At 44.5% G+C, this 27,304-nt stretch overlaps 1 protein-coding gene across 1 annotated transcript in view; it reads right to left on the bottom strand.

Annotated features, from left to right (window-relative positions):
- Positions 1-25,495, bottom strand: part of si:ch211-203d1.3 (protein phosphatase Slingshot homolog 1) — a 38,674-nt gene extending 13,179 nt beyond the window's left edge. The window contains exons 1-10 of the mRNA XM_039767532.1: positions 25,038-25,495; positions 8,620-8,657; positions 8,157-8,334; positions 7,958-8,073; positions 3,171-3,239; positions 3,023-3,088; positions 2,724-2,918; positions 865-958; positions 598-726; positions 448-494 (exon numbers count right to left, since the gene is read on the bottom strand). Coding sequence (XP_039623466.1) covers positions 448-494; positions 598-726; positions 865-958; positions 2,724-2,918; positions 3,023-3,088; positions 3,171-3,239; positions 7,958-8,073; positions 8,157-8,334; positions 8,620-8,657; positions 25,038-25,100 — 995 coding nt within the window. The 5' untranslated portion in view covers positions 25,101-25,495. The remainder of the gene's footprint in view (positions 1-447; positions 495-597; positions 727-864; positions 959-2,723; positions 2,919-3,022; positions 3,089-3,170; positions 3,240-7,957; positions 8,074-8,156; positions 8,335-8,619; positions 8,658-25,037) is intronic.
- Positions 25,496-27,304: the final 1,809 nt, after the last annotated feature.

Raw genomic sequence — 27,304 nt, 5'->3', positions numbered from 1 at the left:
ATGGGACCTCACTGGCAGGTGTCTTAATTGTCACATTTCCATAGTGTACAACGTTCAACTGTTTAGTCCGCTCAAAGGTCAGTGTGGGTCAATAATACCTTCTTGCCCTTGAGTGGCCAAACAGTGCAAGTTGAGCCATCAGCTCATGCATGATAAGTGACATTCAGCTCATGGCTGACAAAACTGTGTCACAATGACCATTTCTATTCATGAATGGTGACATTCTGGGAGTCAAAGCAAACTACGAACTACTCAAGGCCAGTAGAATTTCAATGGGACCCGCCTCTCCAAGCCTTTCTTGTAATGATGACGGACTACTGAGTCATGGAAGGAAGGATTATGCTGCCGTCTACTGTGCTGTTACGGAAAGTTAGGTCAAATTTGATATGTCTCCTAGAAGGTCTGGTTTTGCACCCTTGCCACTCTATAAGCAAAGACAGTAATTACTTGTTTCTCTGTAGTTCCTCCCAGTTGGCTGCATTCCATTCAGAGCCCTAGAAAAACAAACCCAGAACAGAATGATAATCCCAAGTTAAAACTGATGCCAAACTAGTTCGAGATATTCAACAAATCTTGGCAAAAAGAAAACCTACTCACCAGGAAGAGGTAGTCAAAGATCTTGGACGGTTTGTCCATCTGGGCCATAATTATCATCATTTCATTGTCAATGAATTCTCGGTGCTCCCGCATGTCACTGCCAGTCCGATGCTCCAGCTCACTACGAATCTGCAAAGATGAGGATGCTGTTTCTCAGATTCAGCCGTTCACTGCCCGTGGTCAAAGCTTGGTTTGTTATTACTGACCACAAGTCTCTTTCATTTCACCACACACGTATAAAAAAATAAAATGGTAGAAAACACAAACCTCTTTGGATGTGATGCACTCCAGGTCTTTGGTGCTCATGATTTTACGGAGTACAGACCGGATCATTTGTTGAGTCTGCTGTCTCTCAGAAGGGCTGTAGGGTACAAGACATGAAATTAGCGGAGCCTTTGCTGGAACTCCCTATCTACTAGGAGTTTTCCTTCTCTTAACAGAGATTAGAAATGCTGCATTCACATGGGAAATAAAATTTCACATCTGAGAGCTGGTTATTATAGAATTCAACCAGCTCAAGGGAAGTTGGTCTCATTTATTTCGGGAAATGGACGTCTGAGGCAGAACTCCATTAGCAGCGATGTTATTTTACACTATCATCCCGAGGTATCCTGTATTTATTGAACACATGAGACTTTAATTAAAGTTAGTGCAAGTATACACAACCATGAACACCAGAAAAATGGCTCAGAAAGAGCCTACTTTGTAACGCTGACCTCCCACCCTCAATAATGCAAAATAAAAAATTTAGATCAGCCAAAAATGGCATTTTTCTGGTTGCTTTGTATTTGGATCTATAGAATATGTGCTTAATATTCTTGGATTACATACCATTTTTAGCAAAAAACAAACCCCTATATATCTCACACACATAGCTAATCTGATCAATCTTTAGCTACTTTTGTGCAGACTGATCAGCAAATCAAAAGACATCTCTCATTTATCTCAAAACACCAATCTGAGTTTCATCGGAAAACACAATAAAAAAGGGAGACATTACAAGGAACGACTCTAAACATTCTCATAGCACGAGTGCAGAAGTCCTCTTCCCAGTCACCTGGATTTTCATAATGGCAGCATCATCCTCATCTTGAGGTCTCACAGGATGGGAAGCCTTGCCAGCTAAAGATTCCATTAAACAGACAGTCCCTTTCTCTTATTAAACTTAATAAATCTCCTTGTTTCAGTCTAACAGTCTAACAGGCACTGCTGGAAATCTGTGGGTTACAAAAATGCATCACAGAGAATAGGAAACCCCCCCATCCTTGCAACCAGGACAGCTTCTAAGCTGCAAGTGGCATGCTTTTCTCTAAGCAACTACATCTGGTACCTCAAAAGTACCTTAAAATCATGAGTGTTGGTGACAACTAAGGGTGTTGTCATTCTAGGAACCTCAAGCCTCACCTCACGGTCTTATGCTGGTACAATCATTCTCAAATTCAAGGTGTCCGTGCAGTGAGAAAACTCACAAAGTCTTGTGATAGTGGATGTCCTCCAGTTTCCTTAACGTTCATTATGACTGGGTGCATCCCACTCAGATTCAAGGCTCATTTTATAAATGTTTCACTTTAATCTGGGATCTTGTTCAAAAGACTACTGTAGACACAGAAAAATTCCCACTATATACTGTATGCAGCATATTTTGTGCGACACCCCTAAGTTACACATTAATTCTCTGGAGTTTCATCCTCTTCTCCAAGTCCACTACAGTAAATGCCAACCTCAATCTAAGGTCTTGTTTCACAAAACATGTTGGACTCGACCTAATTCTCCTTATACTAGAAATCATATTTGTCAATTTCAAGGCCTTATAATCAGGCACATGTTGAGGTCCCGATATGCTGCAAATTGAACTCAAGATCTTATCATACTGAAGTATCTCCTGCCGGTCACATTTTCTCATAACAGGAGTCTAATGCCTTAGCTCATGACCTCATTACATGGTGCCTCCCTAAAGTCTCACTATACCAAACGTCAAGCTGGAAATCCCTGGCTATATTCAAAATCTTCCCTCATATTAATGTCCTACAATACAGAGTTTCTCTGCTTACTTGAACCTTCTCTCATCGTAAAGATTTTCCTGAAGAGCTGCCTGCCAACACCTCTTCTGTCACCCCCTCCTTTACCTGGACGTGCTGTTGAAGCAAGAATCAGGCCGTACAGACTCCAGATCTCTCATCATGTGCCACTCGTTGATGCAGACCTGATCAGATTCAATGTTTGCTTCGTAAATCTTTGCCCAGTCCAGGCTGCATCCGCCAGGTACTAAGCCCTTACTGGAGGCCGACTGACAGGTCTTGTGTAGAACTTGAAGGACTGACCTGGACAATGTGGAAATGTACGACTGTGAGACATGTCACATATCTGATTTGTGAGAATAAATTTCGTGAGAATAAAATGGACCACAAGTGGGCAAAAGGATTACCACATGGTTTGCACAGAAATCGGCTTGAAGATGAGAGTCTGTCCAGAAGTGGTGACACTGAAGCCCCTGTGGAGAGGAAGAGACTATGAGGCTTCTTAATAGAAAAAAAAAAGGACACGTACATATACGCATACAAACACAGACTGACCCATCACCGTCCAAGTAGACCTGGGTGTCACTCCAGATGGGCAGGACCAGTCCAATGGTGCAAATGTCCCTAAAAGAAAGAGACAAACACAGTTTCATGTCTTGAAGGTCACATTTGTTAAATGTACAAGTGTGCCAACGTAAGGTGAATCCACTTAGGTTGTGGCTGCCTTTCATTCAGTTCATTCTTAACTAGTGCTCTTCACTGAAGACAAACAACATGGATTCGAGTATTGGCTAGTGTTGTGGGGTGTGCCAGTACTAAAAAAAAGTTTACCTAACTACTCAATTTATTAAACATTGCTAACCACCATTAAGCTAAACTTAGTACCAGAACCTGGTATTCATACCCCACCAAAAAACCACCCACCCTTCGAACAAGTATTTGTGTACACCTGACACTTCAATGGTGTTCCCAACCCACTCTGCATTATGATATGCAAGTATTGACATGCTTGAGACACCAGGAGGGAAAGCTTGATTAAGAAATCATGTGCCTTGGATGGACCCTGGCAGAACTGGGGTAGAGTGTGGCAACTGGGTTTCCTCAGAGTGCAGCTGAACCGTACAGCAAGAATGTGAGCAGGCTAGGGTGACAAAGCAGCTTGGAGTCGGGGGAGTTTCCCATTATTTGCTTTGGGATCATTTTGGTACTGAGGTACGATACTGAAGTATTGACCCAACACTAGCACTAACTTAAACAAGCACCAACAGGGAAGCACTTAGGCTAAAATGTGGATTATTATCTAATTGGGTGGTGCAATGTATCATGCTCTCTACTAAATATGGCATACAAGTTCCATATTGGTAATGACCCCCTCTACTTAAGCATTCATCATTCTCTTGGTTTTTGTCCTGGGAGTGTCACACTCTTTTCGCGGTCTCACTACATTAAATGTATACTGGACACAATTATAAGTGAGGACCGATTAACTCTTAACACGTCACAAGTTGTTCACTTTCCAGGACTAAAACTTGGCGCTTTTGTCCACAGTCCAACAGTGGACCAGAAGACTGAAGTAGCTAAGCTACACAGGTCTTCAGTGCCTCAAATCAGATTTATGGAGGATTCTTATTGACACCACCCACCCCTATATAAGAAACAGGTGGCCTCATGGCCAACACTCAATATTCTCAATTAGTCTATTTTTTTCTTGATGAATTTACGGACTTGCTCTTTCTTAATCACTGTAAATCTAATAGTAGTGGTAATAATAGTTTGGGGGGTTTCAACAGATTATTTTGGTCACAGAAACGTGAATGGTTAAAAGCAGAGCTGTGGAGTTGGTAGATAAATCCTTCAACTCCGACTCCTTAGTTTCCGGTACTTCTGACTCTGACTCCGACTCCTCTGTATTTAATATGCGAATATATTTTCCATGTTGATTGAAGGAAGGCAACATACACGTCATTTAACCACAGAACTACTGGCTAGGAAGCCGACTCTCTACTGTATTGGCCAGTTTAAACAAATGACAAGAACCCCTGAACACACCTCACGCCATAGCATACACCTCCACCTACATCATTACACTTGTTTACACTCACATGAACTTGTTAAACACATTATACCCGAAATAAAACGAAAACACTTTTTGTAATGTATCATAATCCAGATTACAACATGCGAGTGTCAGGTTGTATAAATCGCTCATCTGAACGTCACACTAGTAGCAACACAATTATGCACTGGGCTTTATTCTTACATCAGAGAAGTAGTTAATTATGAGGTGGTGTGCTGGGGGGGACAGCATAATAAAGAGGGATGCCGCACTCCTGGACAAACTGGTGAGGAAGGCAGGCTCTATTGTAGGCACGGAGCTGGACAGTTTGACATTCGTGGCAGAGCAACGGGCACTGAGCAGAATCCTGTCAATCATGGAGAATCCACTGCATTCACTGAACAGGATCATCTCCAGACAGAGGAGCAGCTTCAGAGACAGACTGCTGTCACCGTCCTGCTCCACTGACAGACTGAGGAGACCCCACACTATGTGACTCTTAAATTCCACCCCAGGGGGTAAACGTTAACACTATACAATGTTATTGTCGGTTATACCTGCCTCGCACTCTCCACCTTGCATGTTTTAACTTGCACTGCATTTTTATCACTCTTTAATTAATATTGTTTTTAACAGTATGCTGCTGCTGGAGTATGTGAATTTCCCCTTGGGGATTCATAAAATATCTGTCTATCTATTGTTTGTGAGACGGGACATTTGAACTTGCTGTATTTTTTTTCCCATTCCAATTTAAATTTATTAGGAGTTGGAGTCGGTACATTTCTGCCAACTCCAACTCCTCGACTCCACAGCCCAGGTTAAAAGGGCAGAAGATTACATTTAGGATGGCTTAACGCTACAGGACTTCGAGTTGGAGGTTAAGGCGCACTTAGTGGCTGCAGCTACTAGATCTCATTACCTTCCAGATGTCAGATTACACAATGACAAATTGCAGGAGGTCATGCTTTCCCAAATCCCTCACCACGTTTTAGCGGTTTCAAATATTCTATTGTGCCATGAAAATATCTCAAGCTTGCTTCATTTGGACAGCACTATCTGACAATGCTGGTGGTTGTGTTTTCAGCCCATCTTCGACCCCCTAATTCAGTCATGGTATAACAGACATGAGACCCGAGTACTCATTGGGTGTCAAATTTTACAAGCCCACACCTAGAGCTCCAGCACCTAAAACCTGCTTGAGTCCAATGATAGAATCACTGAGGATTCTCAAATAAAAAGAAACGGTGGTCGCCACTGTTCACGACTTGCTAAGATCTTGTAAATGGAGGCTGTAACTGAAAAACTCCTTGAAAAGGTGTGTAGAGTTACAAGGCCAATAGGAAACTTGGACTAGTTCATATGTTTACAGTGTCAGAAAACAGATTTAATATTAAAAGTTAACTTTATGCAAACATCTGTAGAAGGAAACGCAAAATACAAGGGAAAAAAAAGAAAGAAAAATCCCCTTATTCAGACAAGTTCACATTCATGGTCACAGGAACAGAGTCTACCAACATCCTAATCTGCACGTCAGATCGACACTCCGTATGATGCCAGCTTTCAAAAATAGTGAGGAGGCCCAGTAATCACCGTCTTACTATGCAGCCCATATTAGCATTCTACAATTTTAAATGATTAAAGAAATATTCTGTAGACTATCAGGTAAAGGATTATTCAATCAACCTGAGGTGAAGCTTTCTACCAAACTGCCATACCAGGTTGTCCATCTGAAATTAAGCGTCCTTGGGTCTAGCCAGTACTTGGATCGGAGACCAGCTAGCAAAACTTAGGGTTGCACCTCGAAGAAGTGTTGCTGATGTCATCCAAGGTTGCCTACCCTATGGTCAGTGTGTGTATCCCAATATCCCAGTGCAGTGGACGGGGACACTGTGCAGTAAAATTGGCATGGTCTGTTTTTACAGAGAGAACTGGAGGTACGTAATCTATGCAATTTACCACTGTGTGTGTTTATTTCAGGTTTTTCCAGTAAATGTTTCATAAGATACTCGTGTCATGTGTCATTTAGCTGTTGTCATATGATAGTTATTTTTTTGATATCAAAAAGATGAAAGTCAACATGACAACAGCAATGCCAGTGCCCAGCTATTATAATTAATATAGGCTCTGTTAACCTTGTGTCCATGCTCTCCGTTCCACAGAATGTGTTCTCTCTGTGCCACGTCTGTTATTTTTGTTGCCACGTGCACATTCAATATGGTCGCTGCACAATGAATTGGTCGACACTAGAAGACAGCTGGCTGAAATTTCTGACATGACAGAAATTCTTCTGATCGTACGACAGCCCAGTCATAAAAGGCAATGGGCATTGCAATTACATGAAACAATAGCCAGTGAGGCTGAAATTCAGGCAGACTCAGAAAAATCAATCGGCAACTGCAAAAATCCAGACTTATAAACGTGCCAGCATCACACATTGCTTTGCCAGCTTACGTGGAATAGGAAAGTCGCCTCGTGGTCTTATTTTAATTATGCATTTTTCCCCTCAGTGTTGTCATACTTGACCACACCACAGCAGCTATAGGAATTATTTAATTACTGTATATACTTGTTGATAAGTTCTCCCGCAGAAAAGTTGGGACTTTATTTTACTGTAGAATTTCTGGTATTTTATAATGTCGGTAGTATAAGTCGAATGCGGAAAACTCACGCTATTGGTCCAAGAGATTATGATATGCTAACTCCCACCTGAGACAGTAACCACAGAGCACACAGCCTTTTTTTCCTATGAGTGTGTAGCAAATTGCTCCTAACCTCTCTCTCTCTCTCTCATGCCTATGTGACCACACAGTGATACCCGAACTATTCCGAAGAGACGTTTGCGCTGATTTGTGTTTTTTGTATCTCACGCCCTCATACACCTTTATCCTAAGAGCATCCCTTATTTACGATGGAGCGTTCGATCAGAAGAAAATATGAAGCTGGTTTTAAATTAAACGTTGTTGAAGTAGCAAAAGAAATTGGTAACTGTGCTGATGCAACAAAATTCAATGTGTCTGAGAAACTTAAGAGATTGGAGGGAAAACAAAAAATGTGTCACATTTTTGAACGGGCGTATAAGTCCGGATCTGATTTTATGATCAATTTTTCATGTTTCAAGACCCGACTTATACGCGAGTATATACGGTATACCAAAAAGATTACTTCCTGGCTCCAAGTCCTAGAAGTAAATCAAACAAATCCATTCTCTTAAACAGCTAGTTTGAAATAAAATCAAATCAGTAAAGTGAACTGTAATGTCCATCACTACTACAAACACAAAGATTACTTCTCTTTGTCTGGAAAGTCCATGCCGAGCAAGATGTTCTCATCCTCATTTGCGCTTGTGGACACGATGACTAGATACCGAATTCGATCCTGCTGCACCGACTCCAGACGCACAGCCTGCAATGACACAAGGTGGCGGGTTATGAGAGTTCACCACACGAGTCTCTCCATCAATTCCCTGATCCTTCCCAGCCACTCACCAGTCGGATTTGATCTTCTGGCCGCAAGAGCTCCAGCATTGACTGCAGGTGGCGCTGCTGGGCACCCGAGCTCTTTGATCTCTTAAGGGAGAGCAAAGTGGGAGAGACATCGCGGTGGTCCACATCCTCGTTGTCCTGCAGGAGGAGAGCTGCCCCTTTCACTAGGACAAAACTTTCCCTGAGTGAAAAACCACAAAGTAAGGAAGAAGTGAGGTGCAAACATGATAAGCATCACCTGCCAAACCCTCCAACAGACTCTTCCCAAATTCCCACTTACACCTCCACTAGTCTTGGTCAGCATTTCTAATTCCTCTCCCCACCATCAGTTTAGAATTAGACATTCATTTCCTCCAAAAACTTAATAATAGTCCTGCTCCACTGAACGCAAGGGGTTGGAAACAAGCTGCGGTAACCGATAAGAAAAAAGGAAAGACTTTAAAAAAAAAAGTGAAGTGTCACTTGCCTTTTTTGCAGTCTTCCTCTTTTCGGAGGTTCTTCATCCTAAAATGACAGAAAATTACAATTAAGAGCTTGTGGATATGTAGCTTGAAGTATCTTCATCTAATCAGTAAGTAGCAGCAAGTCCGTGAAGGGACACACTCTACACCATCCTAATCCAAAAAACAATCCAAATCCTGCAAAATTCAAAACGGCAGACCCAGGATGTTGGGGATCAGGGAACTTTATGATGACAACTCCAAGGTTCTTATACCCAGTGGACTTTGGCATGCCCTATCGTCCTCATGGAAATCACCGTGTCCCAATCAGCTTTAAAATAAAATCAAGCATGCACATCAGTGGATCACCTTCTGGGCTCTTCACAGGTAAGCAACATCACCCCAGCGAGGAGAGGGTGCCGTCGCTAAATGTTATCTCTTTTCTCACCTGCAGTGCCAAGAAAACACCCACTGAAGGCATCCGAGTCCACCTCCTCTGGTCAGAGCTACATAAGAGTCTAAATGCCCCAGAGACAGAGAAGTCTCAATCTGGACCTAAAATTCATAGAGGACAGTGATCTCACTCAAGACCCTCTCTACCAAGCTACTGATTCTGAGAGTCAAGAAGGCCAACATTAGTTCCATTGCTACTGCGGTTTTTCTTTTCCATTGAGCACTTGTTTTCTCTGATAGGATAAAAAGGGGCAACCTGACTGGCACCTCAACATGTTCATGGAGTCCTTCTGGGTCCTTCCACCTGTCCCTACAAAAAAGGAATTTAGTTCATGGATGTAGCTTTACTCTATAGAGCACCACTCACTGTGCGCATTATACCAAGGCACTTTACAAAGAATTTAAATTAAAAAAAAAAAAACATGCAACTTGTTTATATAGGGGATTATATACAGTGGCATGCAAAGGTATTCAGTCCCCTTGAAGGTCATCCTCATTTTCTGCACGAGAAAGAAATTTGTGCAGGTGTTGATCCATTCAGTGTTTTGAATGTGAACTCTTATGCTGTAACAAAACACTTCCAATGTCAAAATAAACCATTTTCTGTGGATATTTAACTGAAGAAGAGCAGCTGAAACGTCAGTGTGTGCATAAGTGTTAAAGTGCTACACATTCATACTGTGCCAGGAACCTTTTTGCTGCAATAACAGTCTTTTGGGTGTGCAAGTTTGTCCCAGTTTTGCACATCATTCACGACTGATTCGTCCCCATTCTTTACAGACATCCTCTTGGTTGGTGGGATGGCTCCTCTGGACAGCAGTTTTCAAATCATGTCACAGATTCTCATTAAGACCAGGGCTTTGACTTGGCCATTCCAAAACATTCACCTTTCTGTTTTAGAGCCATTCCAGTGTCGCTTTGGCCTTACGCTTAGGGTCAGTGTCATGTTGAAAGATTAATCTTTTCCCGAGCTGTGGGCTCTTCGCAGTCTGGAACAAGTTCTTCTGCAATATTTTGTGGTATGTAAGCCCATCCATCTGACAAGACTCTACAAGACTCCCAGTCCCAGCACATGAAAAGCATCCCCATGGCATGATGCTGCTACTACAATATTTCTGGTGTTTAAGGTCTGGGGAGTGTGTTGGTTTTAAGACACAAATGCATCTTTGAAGTTTGGCAACAAAGTTCTATTTTGGTCTCATCTGACGATAAAACCTTCTCCCACACCTTAACTGGGCCTTTTTCATGCTTTGTAGCAAATGCCATACATGCTTTTATGCGGCCCTTCTTAAGGAACGGCTTCTTCCTTGCTACCCTCCCGCAAACACCTGCTTTGTGGAGAGCGCTTGAAATTGTGGACCCCCTGCAACTTCACCCCAAGAGCTTTACAGAATTCTGAGAGTGACGATTGCATTTTTAGTCGCCTAGCCCACCAGCTGACGTCTTGCTCTGATGTTTAGTTTTCAGCGAGATTGTTGGTGATGTAATGAACCTTCCACTTTCTGATGATGGATCCAACATTGCTTAATGGGACATTCCATCTCTTCGATATTTTTTTTGCAGCCATCTCCTGATGACTTTTTTTCTCACATCAGCAGAATGCTCCTTTTGTCTTCATTTTTGCAGAGATTATCCAACAAAGACCAAGGCCCTCACAAAGGGGGCTTTTTATATCCAGAGAGACAGAAAGGACTCTCAAGTAGGACCCAATTATGTTTAATTATGACCGTCACCTCTGTGTTGTTTGTGATTCATTTGTGTTTAACCTGGTGCTTCTAAAGCACAGAGTTTTAAATACTTATGCAAACACTAATTTTGGAGTTTTTCCTTCTTCAGTTAAATATTTACAGAAAATGGTTTATTTGGACTTTGGAAATGTACTGTTACAGCGCAAGAGTTTATATTCAAAATGTTGAATGGATAAATATGTGGACAAATCTTTTGTCAAGCAGAAAATTAGGATGACTTTAAAAGGGGTTCAATACTTTTTGCATGACATGGTACACCCCACACACACACACACACACATAGATAGATGAGCCAAAATATTATGATCACTCCCATATTAAGCGAATATCAGGCACCTTCAAAGATCTGCACATGTCAAAGTTAGGGATATCAAGTGCCTTCAGAAAAGGGAAAACAGGAATTTAGACATTTTTGAAAAATGTATTAAAACTAAAAAAAGTGAACCATCACATCCATACAAGTATTCAGACCCTTTGCTATGCCAGTTGATCTCAATGATAATCCGTAAAACAGGGTGCACCTGAGACAATCAATTATCAGTCTTTCTATACCTTGTTTGGATTCCACCTGTGGTCAATTCAACTGGCTTCACAAAATTAGGGAAAGCCCATCCCGGTCTATGGAAGGCCCAACAGCTAAGAGAACGCCGTGCCACGAGGTTGAAGGAAATATGTGTAGAGCTTAGAGACGGGGTCATGTTGAGGCACAGATCTGGGCAAGGCTACAAACCACTCTAAAGGTGGAAAACAGCACAGTGGCCTTTTCTAAATTCTTAAATGGATGAAGTGTGCAACAACCTTGACTTCTCCTAGAGCTGGCCAAACTTAGCAATCAAGGGAGCGGGACCTTGTTAACACTAGAATTACCAGAGCCTACGAAAAAACTCGTAATTCCGTCCCACCTTAAACTGCTTCTTAAATCCCTTCACACCTCTCCGCCAGCGCCCTTTGTCTTCTAAATGTGCTGATAAAGAGAAGCCGGCTATTCCATCCCCCCACCAATTTAGAACGTGCACGAACTTCTCTCAGCTCATGCCTTGATTGAGTATCTGGGAGTGAAGTGGAGTTTTAGAGTGGAAATAATAGATTGTTGTTTGGAACACACGCATTTCATGTCTGTTCCGTTTCTACAGTAATCTGTGTCAACACATTGTTAAAACAGAAACGTTTTTTATATTCTAGTAGTAGATGACAAAATGTAGGCATAAACTATATAATGTATGAAGCCTGAAGTCCAAATAGCAAAGAAACATTTTCACAAGAATAACACAATTGCGCTTTTATTCAAAAACTGCAGAAACTAAAAGCCGCCTTAACATGCGACATTGACATCAGTTTATTGAAACTGCTTCCGTGGATCAATAGACTCAGCCCCGCTTGGGAAGCGGGAGGTCACGAGTTCGATCCTGTGTCTCTCCGTTTTGAGAAGTAAACTGCTCTTAGTCTTACTGTTTTAGAATAAAAGTATACATTTGATTTCAGTCTGTAACAGCCGGTGCAATTTATGATCCTCGTAAAGGTTAACTTTTTTTTTTAATTCACTTTTCATTCTCTCAGTCGCGTTCAGAATCAATCCATACAAACCCATCTGACGCGGCTGTTTTCACTAAAGACGCGCTATAGCTCTGCAGTGTACCACAATGCATACTAACATCAAACCCCCCCTGGACATGCAGAGGAAAGAATGGTAAAGACCAGTAACTTCGGCGCTATATGCAATCATCAGACACTCCCCATCTGCCCGTGTCGTTCAAACACAGGAACATATATTAGTGTAAAAGTATAACAAAAGTGCACTTTTATTCAAGTGCACTTTTTCCATCGCCTTTTCCTGTAAGAAGCAATGTCTCTCTATGCTGTGGTTTCTATTACACACCTGAAAGAAAGAGACAATACATGTGAAAATATCCAGCATACAGCAACATGCGGGACTGGCAGGAACACTCAATAAAACTTAACAAAAAGAAAATCAAGTGACGGTGAGATACGAAGAAGGCAGCTTCGCCAGCGTCTGTGTGTCAGAACCGGGTGGGGGGGCGTTAGTATGCATCGTGGTACAACGCAGAGCTATAGCGCGTCTGTATTCTGTTTCTTTTGTACTCCGGGGTATGCAGAGGAGAGAATAGTAAAGAGCAGTAAGTTCGGCGCTATATGCAATCATCAGACACTCCCATCTGCCCGTTGTTTTGTTATACTTTTCAATACTTTTTATACCGCTCAAACGGGCATGCTCAAAAAATACACGTGTAATGCCACGAAACGTGCACGCAGACACTTCATTTCGCAAACAAAACAAGTGCACTTTTATTCAAAACTACCTGTATAACCGAAGAAAAAAGAAAGCAAGTTACAGTCGGCGATTGATACGACATCTTGCATGGTGCAATGCTAAAAAGTGCAGATTTTCATTCCGTGCCATATAAAATCATCACATTCAAATATTAACAGTTCCCACACACCCAAGGACCGTCCTTCTTACATTTACGACACGTGTACTTGTTGCCGTGTACACACCTCTCTGTGCTATGGTTTCTATTACACTGAATGAGCACCTGACACTGTACTTTCTTCCCTGGCTGAAGGTCCCTCATCAGAGAATTTCCAGTTCCTGCATTCATACCCGATCTGACGCTGTTCGTTTTCAAATAATATTGCATTAGTGCGATTATATTTTCACATGTATTGTCTCTTTCTTTCAGGTGTGTAATAGAAACCACAGCATAGAGAGAAGTGTGTACATTGCTTCTTACAGGAAAAGGCGATGGAAAAAGTGCACTTGAATAAAAGTGCACTTTTGTTATACTTTTACACCAATATATGTTCCTGTGTTTGAACGACACGGGCAGATGGGGAGTGTCTGATGATTGCATATAGCCGAAGTTACTGGTCTTTACCATTCTTTCCTCTGCATGTCCTGGGGTCGGGGTTTGGCGTTAGTATGCATTGTGGTACACTGCAGAGCTATAGCGCGTCTTTAGTGAAAACAGCCGCGTCAGATGGGGTTGTATGGATTGATTCTGAACGCGACTGAGAGAATGAAAAGTGAATTAAAAAAAAAAGCTAACCTTTACGAGGATCATAAATTGCACGGCTGTTACAGACTGAAATCAAATGTATACTTTTATTCTAAAACAGTAAGACTAAGAGCAGTTTACTTCTCAAAACGGAGAGGCACAGGATCGAACTCGTGACCTCTCGATTCCCAAGCGGGGGCTGAGTCTATTGATCCACGGAAGCAGTTTCAATAAACTGATGTCAATGTCGCATGTTAAGGCGGCTTTTAGTTTCTGCAGTTTTTGAATAAAAGCGCAATTGTGTTATTCTTGTGAAAATGTTTCTTTGCTATTTGGACTTCAGGCTTCATATATTATATAGTTTATGCCTACATTTTGTCATCTACTACTAGAATATAAAAAACGTTTCTGTTTTAACAATGTGTTGACACAGATTACTGTAGAAACGGAACAGACATGAAATGCATGTGTTCCAAACAACAATCTATTATTTCCACTCTAAAACTCCACTTCACTCCCAGATACTCAATCAAGGCATGAGCTGAGAGAAGTTCGTGCACATTCTAAATTGGTGGGGGGATGGAATAGCCGGCTGCTCCAAGCTTCTCTTTATCAGCACATTTAGAAGACAAAGGGCGCTGGCGGAGAGGTGTGAAGGGATTTAAGAAGCAGTTTAAGGTGGGACGGAATTACGAGTTTTTTCGTAGGCTCTGGTAATTCTAGTGTTAAGAGATGTGACCAAGAATAAAATGGCAGAGATCCAGAGAACCTGTGTGGAGATAGCAGAAACTTCCAGAAGGACACCCACCATTGTAATACTTCACCGATCTAGACTTCATGACAGAGTGGCCAAGCAGAAGGCTCTCCTCAGTAAAGACACATGAAAGTCCGCTTGCAGTTTGCAAAAAGACACCTAAAGGATTCTGAGACTGCAACCAACAAGATTCTCAGGTTGGAATGAAACCAAGAGTGAACGGTTTTAACATCAGTCATGTCCGGTCTGAAGTAAACCAGGCACGACTCACCACCTGCATAATGCCATTTCAACAGTGAACCATGGTGGTGGTAGCATCATGCTGTGCAAGCTTCTTTTTCAGCAGCAGGGACTGGGTTGAGGGAAAGCTGAACGGAGCAACGTTCACAGATATCCTTAAATGAAAACTTGACCCAGAGTGCCCAGAACCTCAGACTGGGCTAAAGCTTCACCTTAAAACATGACAATGAACCTAAACACAAAGCAAAGACAACAAGGGAGCGGAGTGACTTAGGGACATCTCTGAGAACGTTCTTAAATGCCCCGGCCAGACTTGAACCCAAATCGAACATCTCTACACAGACCCGAAGATAGGTGTCCAACCTGACAAGGATGTGCAGAAAATAATGGCAGAAAAACCCACCGACTCCAGATTTGTAAAGCTTGTGCCATCAGACCCAAGGCAACTTCAGGCTGGAATTGCTGCCAAAGGGGCTTCAGTGGAGTACGGTGTCTGAACACTTTTGTCAATGGAATAGTTCAGCGGCATTTTTAGTAACTCTGCAAAAAGGCTTACACTTCAGTTTTCGTTTTTTTTTTGTCATTCTGAGGTCTTGAGAGTTCCTTGATGAGGGAAAATGTGAATTTAAATGATTTTAGCACAAGCACCCAATGACATGATGTGCAAAAAGAGAAGGGGTTCGAGATGCTTTCTGAAGGCACTATATTACAATATGGAATCCAATTTGGGGTGGCATTGCCACTGTCAGAACAGACTCGGGCTCTTGGGCTTTACAAGAGTTCCAGGAGATTGAATGAACAGATATCTGTTAGGGCAGCATGGTGGCACAGTGGCAGAGCTGCTACCTCACAAAAGGGAGACCAGGGCTCAAGAGCTGGGGGTTTCCTGCTTGGGACTTGCATGTTCTCCCCATGTCAGTGTGAGCTGCCTTCCATAAGCCCAAACACATACATGTTAGGTAGCTTAGCGTTACTACATTGGTCCTTGATGTGTGTGTGTGTGTGTGTGTTTACCCTGTGATGGGCAGGCGCTCTGTCCACAGGTTGCTCCTGTTTGTGCCCAACTTTTGTTGGGATAAGCAGGTTTAGAGAAGGAACGGTTGAAAGGACTACTGTTATCATTCAAACTATCATATTTAGTGTCTTTCATAGTAAACACTGGCACAAAGGAAAAAAAAAAAAAAAAGGTCATAAAAAACCAGAGACCAACAACAGGCCAATATAAGCTTATTCAAATGATAAGTTGTCAACTATTCACATTACAATTATCGTGCAGTGCGCCGTTACTGGTTATCTAGAACGTGCAGTGAATCCACTTGACTTGAGCATTGCTAGTCTTCATCCTGTTTCTCTGTACGTTTAGCATTCATTTGCTCAGAGGTTGATGCACTTGCCGCTTCCTGAGCAGCTCTTCTTTTCTCCACCCGAGCGGTCCGCTTCTTCTCTTCTTCCGTCGGAATCTTTTTGCGTTAAAACTGATTAAGTCAGTGTTTGTGTTGCAATTACTTAGTACGTTTTGCTTCATTTTTCACTTAAGCTGGCACTTAAATCATTCTTGAGGCAGTTTGAAGACTTAAGATGTGAGGAGGTAGGGTGAAGTGACGGCGAAGGTGGTACGGAGTGAGAACGCCGCCCTGCTGGCCGCGGCCGAGAGTTGATTCTACAATAAAATAAAAAGAGGAATAGCCTTAGAGGTCAATCACCCCGAAAATGAATAGTAGATGTCATGTGGTATATGTGTGCTAAATTTCAGGTCAATAGGTTTGCGAGCATGGGCGACACGGTGGCACAGTGGGTAGCGCTGCTGCCTCGCAGTTAGGAGGCCTGGGTTCGCTTCCCGGGTCCTCCCTGTGTGGAGTTTGCATGTTCTCCCCGTGTCTGTGTGGGTTTCCTCCCACAGTCCAAAGACATGCAGGTTAGGTGGATTGGCGATTCTAAATTGGCCCTAGTGTGTGCTTTGTGTGTGGGTGTGTTTGTGTGTGTCCTGCGGTGGGTTGGCACCCTGCCCAGGATTGGTTCCTGCCTTGTGCCCTGTGTTGGCTGGGATTGGCTCCAGCAGACCCCCGTGACCCTGTGTTCAGATGCCGCGAGTTGGAAAATGGATGGATGGAGGTTTGCGAGCTACAGGTGATTTAAAATCCTGGACAAACAGACAGCATATTAGGTAAAAGGAGACAGATGAAACATAACACCATATTCCACATTGCTACTTAACATATAATAAAAGGTGTCCAACACCACTACTACTTGGGTTAAAAGGTAATTGCCCCTAACGTTACTCTCTCAAATAGCTGACCAAAGTTAACCGATAATCTCACTCGGCTGACTGAAATAGCCATGAGAAGAATACAAGGCTCAATCAAAAGAAACACCAAGAGAGAAAAAAGTGCTGTTCAAACTTTGTTTGGCTCTACAGCTCCACTGCATCACAGTAAATGCTAATATCTTCAAATCAAAAAAAACATTTGGAACAGGAAAGTCTGCAAAAATTACCCTAGGGACACAGCAATGACTCATTCAAGATGCCAGAAGAACATCCAGAGAACTGCAGGCCTCTCTAACCTCAGCTAAAAATCAATGCTCACAACTCCACAAGTAAAAAAAAAATGGGATACATGGGAGAGTACCAAAGCAGAAACCCCTGCTACCCAACAGTAACATCAGTGCTTGTCTCGCACCTGCAAAGAATCCCCTAGAAGCTTCTTGGAATAATTTAAATGGTCAAACAAGTGAGAAGTAGAACTCTTTGCATGAGGCAGGTTCCACCATGTCTGGCGCTCAACAGCAAGAACTGGGATGGTGTGAAGAAGCTTTGCAGCCTCAGAACCTGAAAGACTGGCCATTACCTAAAGGAACCATGAATTCTACGTTTTTCTAGAATATACTTGTACCGGTACTACGAAGATTCACACCATCAAGACGGCGATTTGTTTATTTTTATGGTGTAGATCCCAGGGACGCACCCAGCCTTGGCCCGACCCACACACACTCACAAACAGAGACAAAAACAAAGCAAACCGGTAATCAAACAGCAATTAAAGAATGTAATGAAAACAACAATACCACCCCTTTTCCCCTCACGGCGACTATACAATAAATACACAAAGCACAAACAAAACACACACACAGCAAAGTCCATGAAAAATGGTAACGGATGAAATGTACAGTAATGATGAAGATAGATAGTCCAGAGATCTGCACGTTGAATGGGAATGTAAAGACAGTCCTACTGGTAGTTCCTGAATGGGTGAAGACGGGTGGACGGGTTCATGAGCGCTCCTTTACTTGCAGGATGGTCATGAATCCACTTACAGTCCTCGTGCGCAGACAGCAGACAATCCAGACCCCAACCACAAAACCCAACAGAAGGCAGACAGAGAGGAACTTGGAACACAGATTACAAACACCACCTCCCCTCTCCTTTTTGGTCACCAGCACCTTTTTAAAAGCCGCGCTGACCTCCTTTGACCCCAACAACCCCTGCACCCTCGACAGAAGACCAATCAGAGCCACTGCAGGGACTGCTGGGAGTTGCAGTTTTAACTTCTAGCAGCACCGCTACATACTTAAGGAGAATGCTCAGTCATCTGTCTGTGACCTGAAGGTGAAAACGTAACTGGGATAGGCAGCAGGACAACAATCCAAAACAAAAAAAAAAACTGACTCTGAAGAAACAAAAATCAAGATTTGGAATGGCCTGGTCAAAGAGGGACACACTGTGAAAGGACCTGAAATCAGCAGTTGACGCTTGCCAACATGTCTGAATTAAAGCAGTTCTTCAAAAGAAGAATGGATGATGAAAAAGACTGATATCAAATTATATCAAGCACTTAGTAGCGATTATTGTCGATAAGAGGTGTGGTAACCAAGTATTGAAACCGCTGAGGCAATTGCTTTTTCAACATGGGTTGACAGCATTGTCGCCCAATTTTGTTTCTTGAATTAAGAAAGTAATGATTTAAAAACTGCATTGTGTGTTAGATAGATAGACAGACAGACACTTTACAGACTTTATAGACAATGAGGAACCATTTCCACCCCCACCAATGTGTAGCACCCGCCTGGATGATGCAACCACAGACATTCTTAGCACACATTAGCTATGAGGTGGTGAACGTGTGAGAGAGCTAGTTAGGCAATTAAGAGACAGGGGGATGACTAGCAGGCCAGAACGACCAGGCCGAGGTGGGTAATTTAGCCCGGACATCGAAGTATACCTTACTCTTTTCAGAAGAGGCCCGGGGATCTTTTATGACCACAGAGAGTCAGGACCTTGGTTTTAGATCTCATTCACAAGAACAGGCCCAATTCTCTCAGCACGGTGCACCCGGCACTGCACCGGGGTATTGGGATCCACGCACAGACCGCAGAGTAAGCACCCACTGATAGCTAGCCTTAGCAACACTGAGGTTCAGTGCAATCCCCTTTCTCTTAATATTGCACTTTGTTTAAAGGTCTGAGGCAATTCGTTGTGTTAAATATGCACAAACAGAGGATTTTGAGAAGGTGCACATATTTTTTTACATGATAGTCACAATTGGTGACTATAATGTTTTTCTAAGGGACTGGTGCACTGTACAGTGTTGGATCTTATACCCTGTGCTACCAGGATGGGCAGAGACCCCTATAACTCCGGTTACCAATGAACAGGTGGCTATCAGAATAAAGATCAACAATATGCCATGTCATAATCTATCCCACCCAATCCAGGCCAGCATCAGGGTGGTGGGACAGAGCACAAGGCATAAAAATGCCCATGACAGGGAGCCAGACTATCACAAAAGATCAATAATTATAATCCATTTTGCAGCTTGCAACTAAAAAGTAGAAGTGGACGTCTAGAATTTGACCCTTTCTGCATATTTCCCAATAATCTTTGTACGGTCTCCTGTTTTTCAAGTTCCTGCATGGAGTTTGCATGTTCTCCCCTATGTATGTGTAGTCATGATAAAGTCTGCTCCTATAATCCAAAGCCATTCAAGTTTAGGGATAGGGAAAGGCTGCAGCAACTCCATGACCCTGCTCACTGGATTTAGAAACTACTGGATATCCTAGTGGCACAAAGGTTACAGGACAACATCACGATCTGAATGATCTGTGTGGAGTTTGCATGTTCTCCTTATGTGCACGGTTTCCGTCCTCCCACAGCCCAATCGTGTTGTTATGTTAAAAGTGACTCCACTAAACTGACCTGGTGCCAGAGCACGTTCCCAATGGCGAGGTCTCTCCAGGGTTGGTTCCCAGAGACTACCTCAGAACATAAACTGGTTTGGAAAAAAAGACAGATTAAATTTACGCAAAAGGAAGGCACGGTGTTTACAGTTACCGCCTCATGATTCAATTTCTTCCTCTACTTTGCCCTGTGTAGAGTTTGTGTTCTCCCACATGCAAAAGACAAGCAGCCTGACATTTGAGTGCATAGAGTGATGTGTGATATGCCAGGGTTCAGGACATGTTCCTGTCTCATACCCGATTCCTACCACTGACCCACTACTAGAAAAAGCACTTCCAGGTAACTGATGAATGGATACAGTCAACCTTGTGGAAGACATACCGGGATGTTGTAGTTACTAGCTAAACAAACTAGCTTGATAGCATGCATGTTCTTAACCGAAGAGCAACACCAGACGTGGCAGCCATGTGCCTGTCGCCGTCTTCCTCAATCACCCATCTCTGGGTTTCCTTCTTCTTCTTCCTCCTTCTCAGACTTCGGAAGGCTTGGCTTCCTTTCCATCACAGGAGATTTTCTGCTCCTTCCTATTCCGTTTGAGCCGGTTTGTCTGGTCGTGAGAGAAATCTTTTTGTCTCATCCACCGCTTGGTTCCACAGGCCCTGGACCTGCAACTCCTCACTGCAGAACTTGCCTGGTGAAGCAAGCAATGCAGCTGGCAGACTTGGTGCCACAGACGGAGGGACAGAGCTACAGGGATGGCATAAGTTGACACGTCTAGCTGATCTCATTCCTGTCTGCCATGCCACCCCATGCTCTGAAGAACAGCACTGAGCAGCAGCACTTCCCTTTTGCGCAAGGCGGCTACACCTTATCGGCACAACAAGTTGAGACATGGCCGACGAGCAAGAAGAAAAAAAAAGAAAAAAAGGTGCCACTGCAGCTTCAGGCCTCAGCTTGCCTTGCCTCCTTTTTCAAACCCCTCACTGCTTGGAATTCGACTTCCCCCTCTACCGGTGCAGCACTCTGGAGTCTCCACATTAAACCACAAAAAAAACCCACCACAAAGTCACATCTGCGAGGCTGAACAAATGTAGACCGAAGTATGCCAAACATGTCAGACATGCACACCTCTCACTTGCTTCTCCTCACTCGGCCCCCCTGTCCTCAGATGCCTCTGGTCTCAAAGAGAAGAGACTGGGCTCACTGTGGAGCCGATGGGACCCAACATTAGGGTTAGAAAGCCGACACCACAAAGGCTCTCATTATTTGGTCAGGGGCCACAGAAAGCGGGTCAACAAACAAAAATATTCCAATTTTGTGCCACACCACAGGCCATGTCTTGGTAACCAAAAAGGTACCAGCAGGCAGTTCGTTCACACTGCAATGTGGTTAATGCCACTCTAGAGCCCTTCCCCACCTCATCTTGGGGTGACACCAGAGCACCTTTCCTCACTCGTTATCAGCAGCCAAGATGGAGTCAGCCGGGAGGCCTTTAGTGGCTATACCTTGAAACAAGGGTAGTGCTACAAGACAGGCTGTGCTCGTCCATTGGATCAGGGAACTAAGACAGCACCACCCAATAGGCTTCGGAGCACTAAGACAGCACCACCCAATAGGCTTCGGAGCACTAAGACAGCACCACCCAATAGGCTTCGGAGCACTAAGACAGCACCACCCAATAAGCCTTGGCGCACTAAGAAAGAACCACCCAATAAGCCTCGGGCACTAAGACAGCACCACCCAATAAGCCTCGGGCACTAAGGCACTAAGACAGCACCACCCAATAAGCCTCGGGGCACTAAGACAGCATCACCCAAAAGGCTCGGGGCACTAAGACAGCACCACCCAATAAGCCTCGGGGCACTAAGACAGCACCACCCAATAAGCCTCGGGGCACTAAGGCACTAAGACAGCACCACCCAATAAGCCTCGGGGCACTAAGACAGCACAACCCAATAGACCTTCCCCACTGTGTTGGTGCACAGTCTGTCTGGTAGCACCACCGCAGCTCATTAAACCTAGCGACGACAAGCGTTTGGGCAGCACTAAAAGACAAGGCGAGGATGACTTAGAAATGGCAGAAACCTCAGTAATCCTGCTGCAAGGCGATTATGGGTGGCATCACTCTTATAGATTATCTTTAGCTTGTCTTGAGGTGCCACAGGAGTGCTTGGTCGTCAGGAGATGAGGTTGTACCATCCATACAGGAACTCTTTAGCATGTCTGCAACTGTGGGGGATGAGGAGCATGCCAAGAGAAATGCCACCCTTATCTTACCTTTTCAAAGGATGCCAGTGGGTGGTGCCATCCAAAAGATCACCCTCCCCCAGGTGTCTCTAGCGACATGCCCAACGTCTAAGACTGTCATTCTAAGGCCTGATATGTGCACTCACTTGTTAAAAAGAATATAAAATGATCTTTAAAAACTAAAAATATGAGTGAATGCCAACAATGCAACAAGAAAGAATAAAAGATGGCGTGGCACGGAACATAAAAGATCTTTTTTTTTCCCCCCAGCCATGACTGTAATGCTCTCTTACTGAAACGGTTCCACTCCCAAATACAACCAGTAAAAACCAGTCAACCAGAACAGTTTAATCGACTGTGACCAGCAAAAGGCATCCACAGCAGAGCACAAGAAAATATGGTGGGCACTCAGGTCTTAGCCAATGGAAGGGAAAATGACTGGCAGATTATGGTGTCCAATATGACCAAGCTATCATCACAAACCCAGTCTGACTGCCACGGTGCCACATGTACTCTTGGGACAGAGATGCACCGCCCCAGACCCTGCTGCCCATTGCTCACGCTGGCACAAACCACATCACTAAAGAGACAGGACTTCTCGTGCACTATAAATTGTTTCACTGTTGCACAGCCCACAGTTCGTTGACCACCAAGTTCACACTCCTATACATACACGGTTGTCGTCCCATAAGCACCCACTCTAAAGAGCCATGACAACCCAACTACAAACCGACTTGTTCCCATCCATCCATCCATTTTCTAACCCGCTAAATCCGAACACAGGGTCACGGGGGTCTGCTGGAGCCAATCCCAGCCAACACAGGGCACAAGGCAGGAACCAATCCTGGGCAGGGTGCCAACCCACCGCAGGACTTGTTCCCAGTTAAAAGGAAATGATTTCTCCTCAGCGCACACTGGTTGAGACTGGTTCCTAGTGATGGAAATAAAAAAAAAAAAAAAACTTCAGCAGCATAATGGTTGTCAGACAGAGATGATTCTCCAAAAGCAAGAGGACCAGTACTCCCAGTATCCATTCAAAATGATGGAAAAGGAGACTTTAACCAGTAAAGAGATGAAAGCCAATCACCACAAGCACAGCAGCACGGAGAGGACTGTTCTGGCAGTGCAGATGCGCATCAGCTGACCTGTCCACTTTAAGCCAGACCCCAATTACAACCAGGCTCTTAGTACACAAAGGAGCATCCCAGTATTCCCACTAGACTACATTGGTTTCCAGTGGTTGCTTGGCACATAGAGGAGTTTTCCTGTGGTACAGACTAGTTTCAGGCAGCCACTCCAGTTCAAAGAACCAGGGCAACCATTTCCAAATACAAGAGCCAATTCTCCCAGCAGCAAACCTCTCACTCCATCCAGACTGGCACACTGCAGGTAGCCATTCCAGTTGGTAATGCCAGTGTATTCTGGATGTCGGCAAACAGAGTTGAGCTCCCCGTTAAGAACAAGAAAAAAAAATAAAACAAACCGGTTTCAGGCCAGCAGTCTAGTTAAGCCCGTTTGGAGATTTGCTTACAGATCAGAAACAGTCAAAAACCACTTCACCCAGGGTAGGTTTCCAGTAGCCACTTCATTGGAGACTGGTTGACATCATAACGAGGATCGACCCCCATATGTTTGCACATTTTATTTCCATCCACCTCAAACCAGCGGTTTCTCCCAGTATGGAGAGAACTCCAGTTCACACTGGCTCACAATATGCCATTTTCTCGGGGTATTCCGGATCCCAATAAGCAGACCTGAGCCTCCAGCCCCGAGTTTAAGGTGGAGGGAAGTGCGTCCAAGTAGCTTCTCAGTAAACATCCAAATCTCCCAGAGCAGGTTCACAGTTGCCAGACCACTGGGGACTGTTTGATATCAAATTGAGGGTCGTGTTCCCCCATTCACACATACCACTTCCATACACCTCACATAAACTGGTTTCCAGAATGGACAGGACTCCATGTTCAGACTGGTTCATTACCCCAGAGAATGAGTAAACTACTCCTCCACCAGTAGCCGCACATCAGACCAGACTGGTTTCAGGTTTACAAGTCCAATTTGTAACAGCTGTCTTTGACTGCATTCTGGATCCCACTAAACACAATAAAGCCCTACAGTGCAGGCTTCCAGATGTGGAAAGCGATAAATTGCTGCCAGGATGCCCAGTCCAGTCACGACTGGTTCACAGTGGCCACTTGCAGATTTACCTACCTGTATAGGGACTGACTGGCTGACATCACAATAATCCCAGATTCACCTCAAACCAAGTAGATCCCAACATGGAGAGGATTCCAGTCCAGACTGGTTCATGGTAAACACTACATGCTCCTCCACCAGTGGGCACACATCAAACCAGTGTAGTTTCAGGTAGCCACGCCAGTTAATAACAGCTGTTTTCTAGTGCATTTTTGATCCCAATAAGCAGCCCAGTTGAGGGAAAATGATAAACTGGATCCAGAAAGCCAGTCCAGTTAAGACTGGTTCCCAGCAGCCCCGTGCATCATTACCTACACCTAGCCAGCCTACTTCAGTGTACAGCTTTCCAGTGCATGTGCCCTGGCTGATGTTAGCAGCTAGGCCAGTTCACACAGACAGACCAAACCAACTGGTTCCCAGTACAGAGGTGTCTCCAGGTTGCCACTACAGCTGAGACTGGTTCTCGATAAAGCGCTTCAGAAGACTGAAGTCACTCAACCTCCCCACCCCCAGCGACCACACACCACACGAAACGGCTAACCGGTGGGGACTTGGCTGGACACCCCGCTACTGCCAGGTCCCCCTCACCTCCCAGACGAGGCCGACAGAGCGCCACACTGACCTGCACGACGGGACTGGGCGACGAGCTCCCGGACGGGGAGCGCTGCAGGGTGACTAAGGCCATCTGGAAAAGCCGAGCAGATCCAAGCGGGGCGGCGAGTAACTTCTTGCTGGAGTCTGGAGGAGCGGCGGGACTCAGGTGAGCTTCATGGCCGAGCAGAGCCGGTACGGAGCAGCTTGGGGAGCTCCGAGGGTTCGACTTTCTTGTCACGAACGTACGAGGCACTGTGCGAAGTCTCCGCAGTTTGTCTTAAAAAAAAGTTCAGTTCCGACTTTCTCTGAGGGGAGGAGTAAGTCTCTAACCAGGAAGGGAAAAAACGAAAAACTTCAGTCAAGAAAGACAGCCAAGAAGGGCGCTCTTAAAGGAACCGCGGCCGGAATTGTCAGCTGCGCGGCACGTCGCCCGTTCTATTCCAAAGTGCGCACGCGGGTGGTGATGTGAACAGCGAAACGCCGCGGCTCGCGCCGAACGCGACTTAGGTCAAGCGCGCCGCGCCCCGCCCCACGCGCGCGTCGCATTTAACACAATCAGCACAGCAACTCCAGCGCTCAAGGCGGGAAGTAAACTCGTGGACAGCGCAGCGGACGGGCAGTTTAAAGTTCCGAAGCGCGCGCGCGCGCGCTCTTAGGTGAAGATGCGCAGACTCCGCACAGGCGTCATGCTGGAAAGGAGAACGCTGCAGGTATGAAGCGGCAGCACTAATCACTGCGCCACTCTGGCTCAATTCGCAAATATAGCAGACGTTGGTGCAAACTCATGTAAGCGACAAAAACTTTAAACTAAACTGAAGCCCACCGCACACGGGCGTGGTGCTAGAACCGAAAACGCTGGAGGCGCGAGGCGGCAGCAATTAAGAAAATTCATTGTGGCTTCATTCGCAAATATTGCAGCATCATCATGCACCTTATTCAAAATTCTGCAAGCGACAATGAATATAAACTAAACTAAGTTTAGGCGTGTCTGTGTAATGTGTAAGGAAACGTCACACGTGATGTGGACAACGTGCAGACTCCGTAAAGGCGTGACGTTAGAACTGAGAGCGCTGGTGGTGCGAGGCGGCAGCACTAACCACTGCGCCACCGGGGCTTAATATGTAAATTTAATTCAGCCACCTTATTCCGAAATAGGTACTTCGATAGATAGAAACTTAATTAATCGCAAGGGCCATTGCAGGGTTACAACAGCAGATTAAAAACGGCACATGTATACATGAAACAATTATTATAGTACTCTTAAGTATGTGAACCAAGTACAAATACACATACTGTATAAAAAGAATTATTTATAAGTAAATTAACTTAGTGTAAAGTGATTACAATTCCACACATACTTATAAGTAATGGGGTGTCAGTCCCTGGCGCATCATTGTCTGTTAAGATGTCCGCTAGACCAGCCCAGTACCATTCAGCACACAGGGAAGAAGACCACTTGCGCAGAGGGGTGACTCATTATAGACCCCGTGGGCGGAGGGTAGAAACGACCCCACATGGCGCTCCTTGGAGCAACGTGGTTGTCCCAGCCCGTTACTGAATGTACCCCTCATACAGAGGGTGAGAGTCATTGTCCAGGATGGTAAGCAGCTTCCTCTCTTCTACCACTCCCTCCAGTGAATCCAGCCAGACTCTCAAGACGGGAGCCTTTTTAATCAGTTTCGTGACTTAGTCTATTGACATCATTTGCACTCATGCAACTTCCCCAGCTCGCTGCCACACAGGAAATTACATTGGCCACTTACAGGCTGATGGAAAACAGGGTATGAGTGGCTGGCTCACAGAAACAGAGGCGACTCGGACCCTTATACATAAACCTCAAGGTTGTCGCTCAGATGCACCCTGAGGTGTTTGTATGTTTTCCCCACCTACATTTCTTCACTATCAATGAGAACCAGTGGCAATGTGGGCTTGACCCTCCTGAAGTCTACAATCACCTCCTTTGTCTTATTGCTGTTGAGCAACAGGTGATGAAGCTTGCACCATTCAACGAAGACCTCCGCTAGTGTCCTGTATTCACTTTTCTGCCCGCCACTGATTGACGCACCCTGCCACACGGTGCTCAGTTGTGGTTTGAGGAGCGTGACAAAAGAGTTCAAGGTGTTGACTTGGCGTAATCAGAATACAAGTTCAATATGGCACGGTGCTCTGTGCAAATATTCTAAACGTGCTTTTCTTTTCTTCTCACATGTAAAGCGAACACAAAGCCAGATTTAGCACACAGGGGCTCATCATTTAGAATTGCTGGGCAAGCATCGTAAGACAAGACAAGTTAAG

The sequence above is a fragment of the Polypterus senegalus genome, chromosome 10 (genome assembly GCF_016835505.1).
Source record: "Polypterus senegalus isolate Bchr_013 chromosome 10, ASM1683550v1, whole genome shotgun sequence".
Lineage (NCBI taxonomy): Eukaryota > Metazoa > Chordata > Cladistia > Polypteriformes > Polypteridae > Polypterus > Polypterus senegalus.
This window is presented reverse-complemented; position numbering and strand designations above follow the sequence as displayed.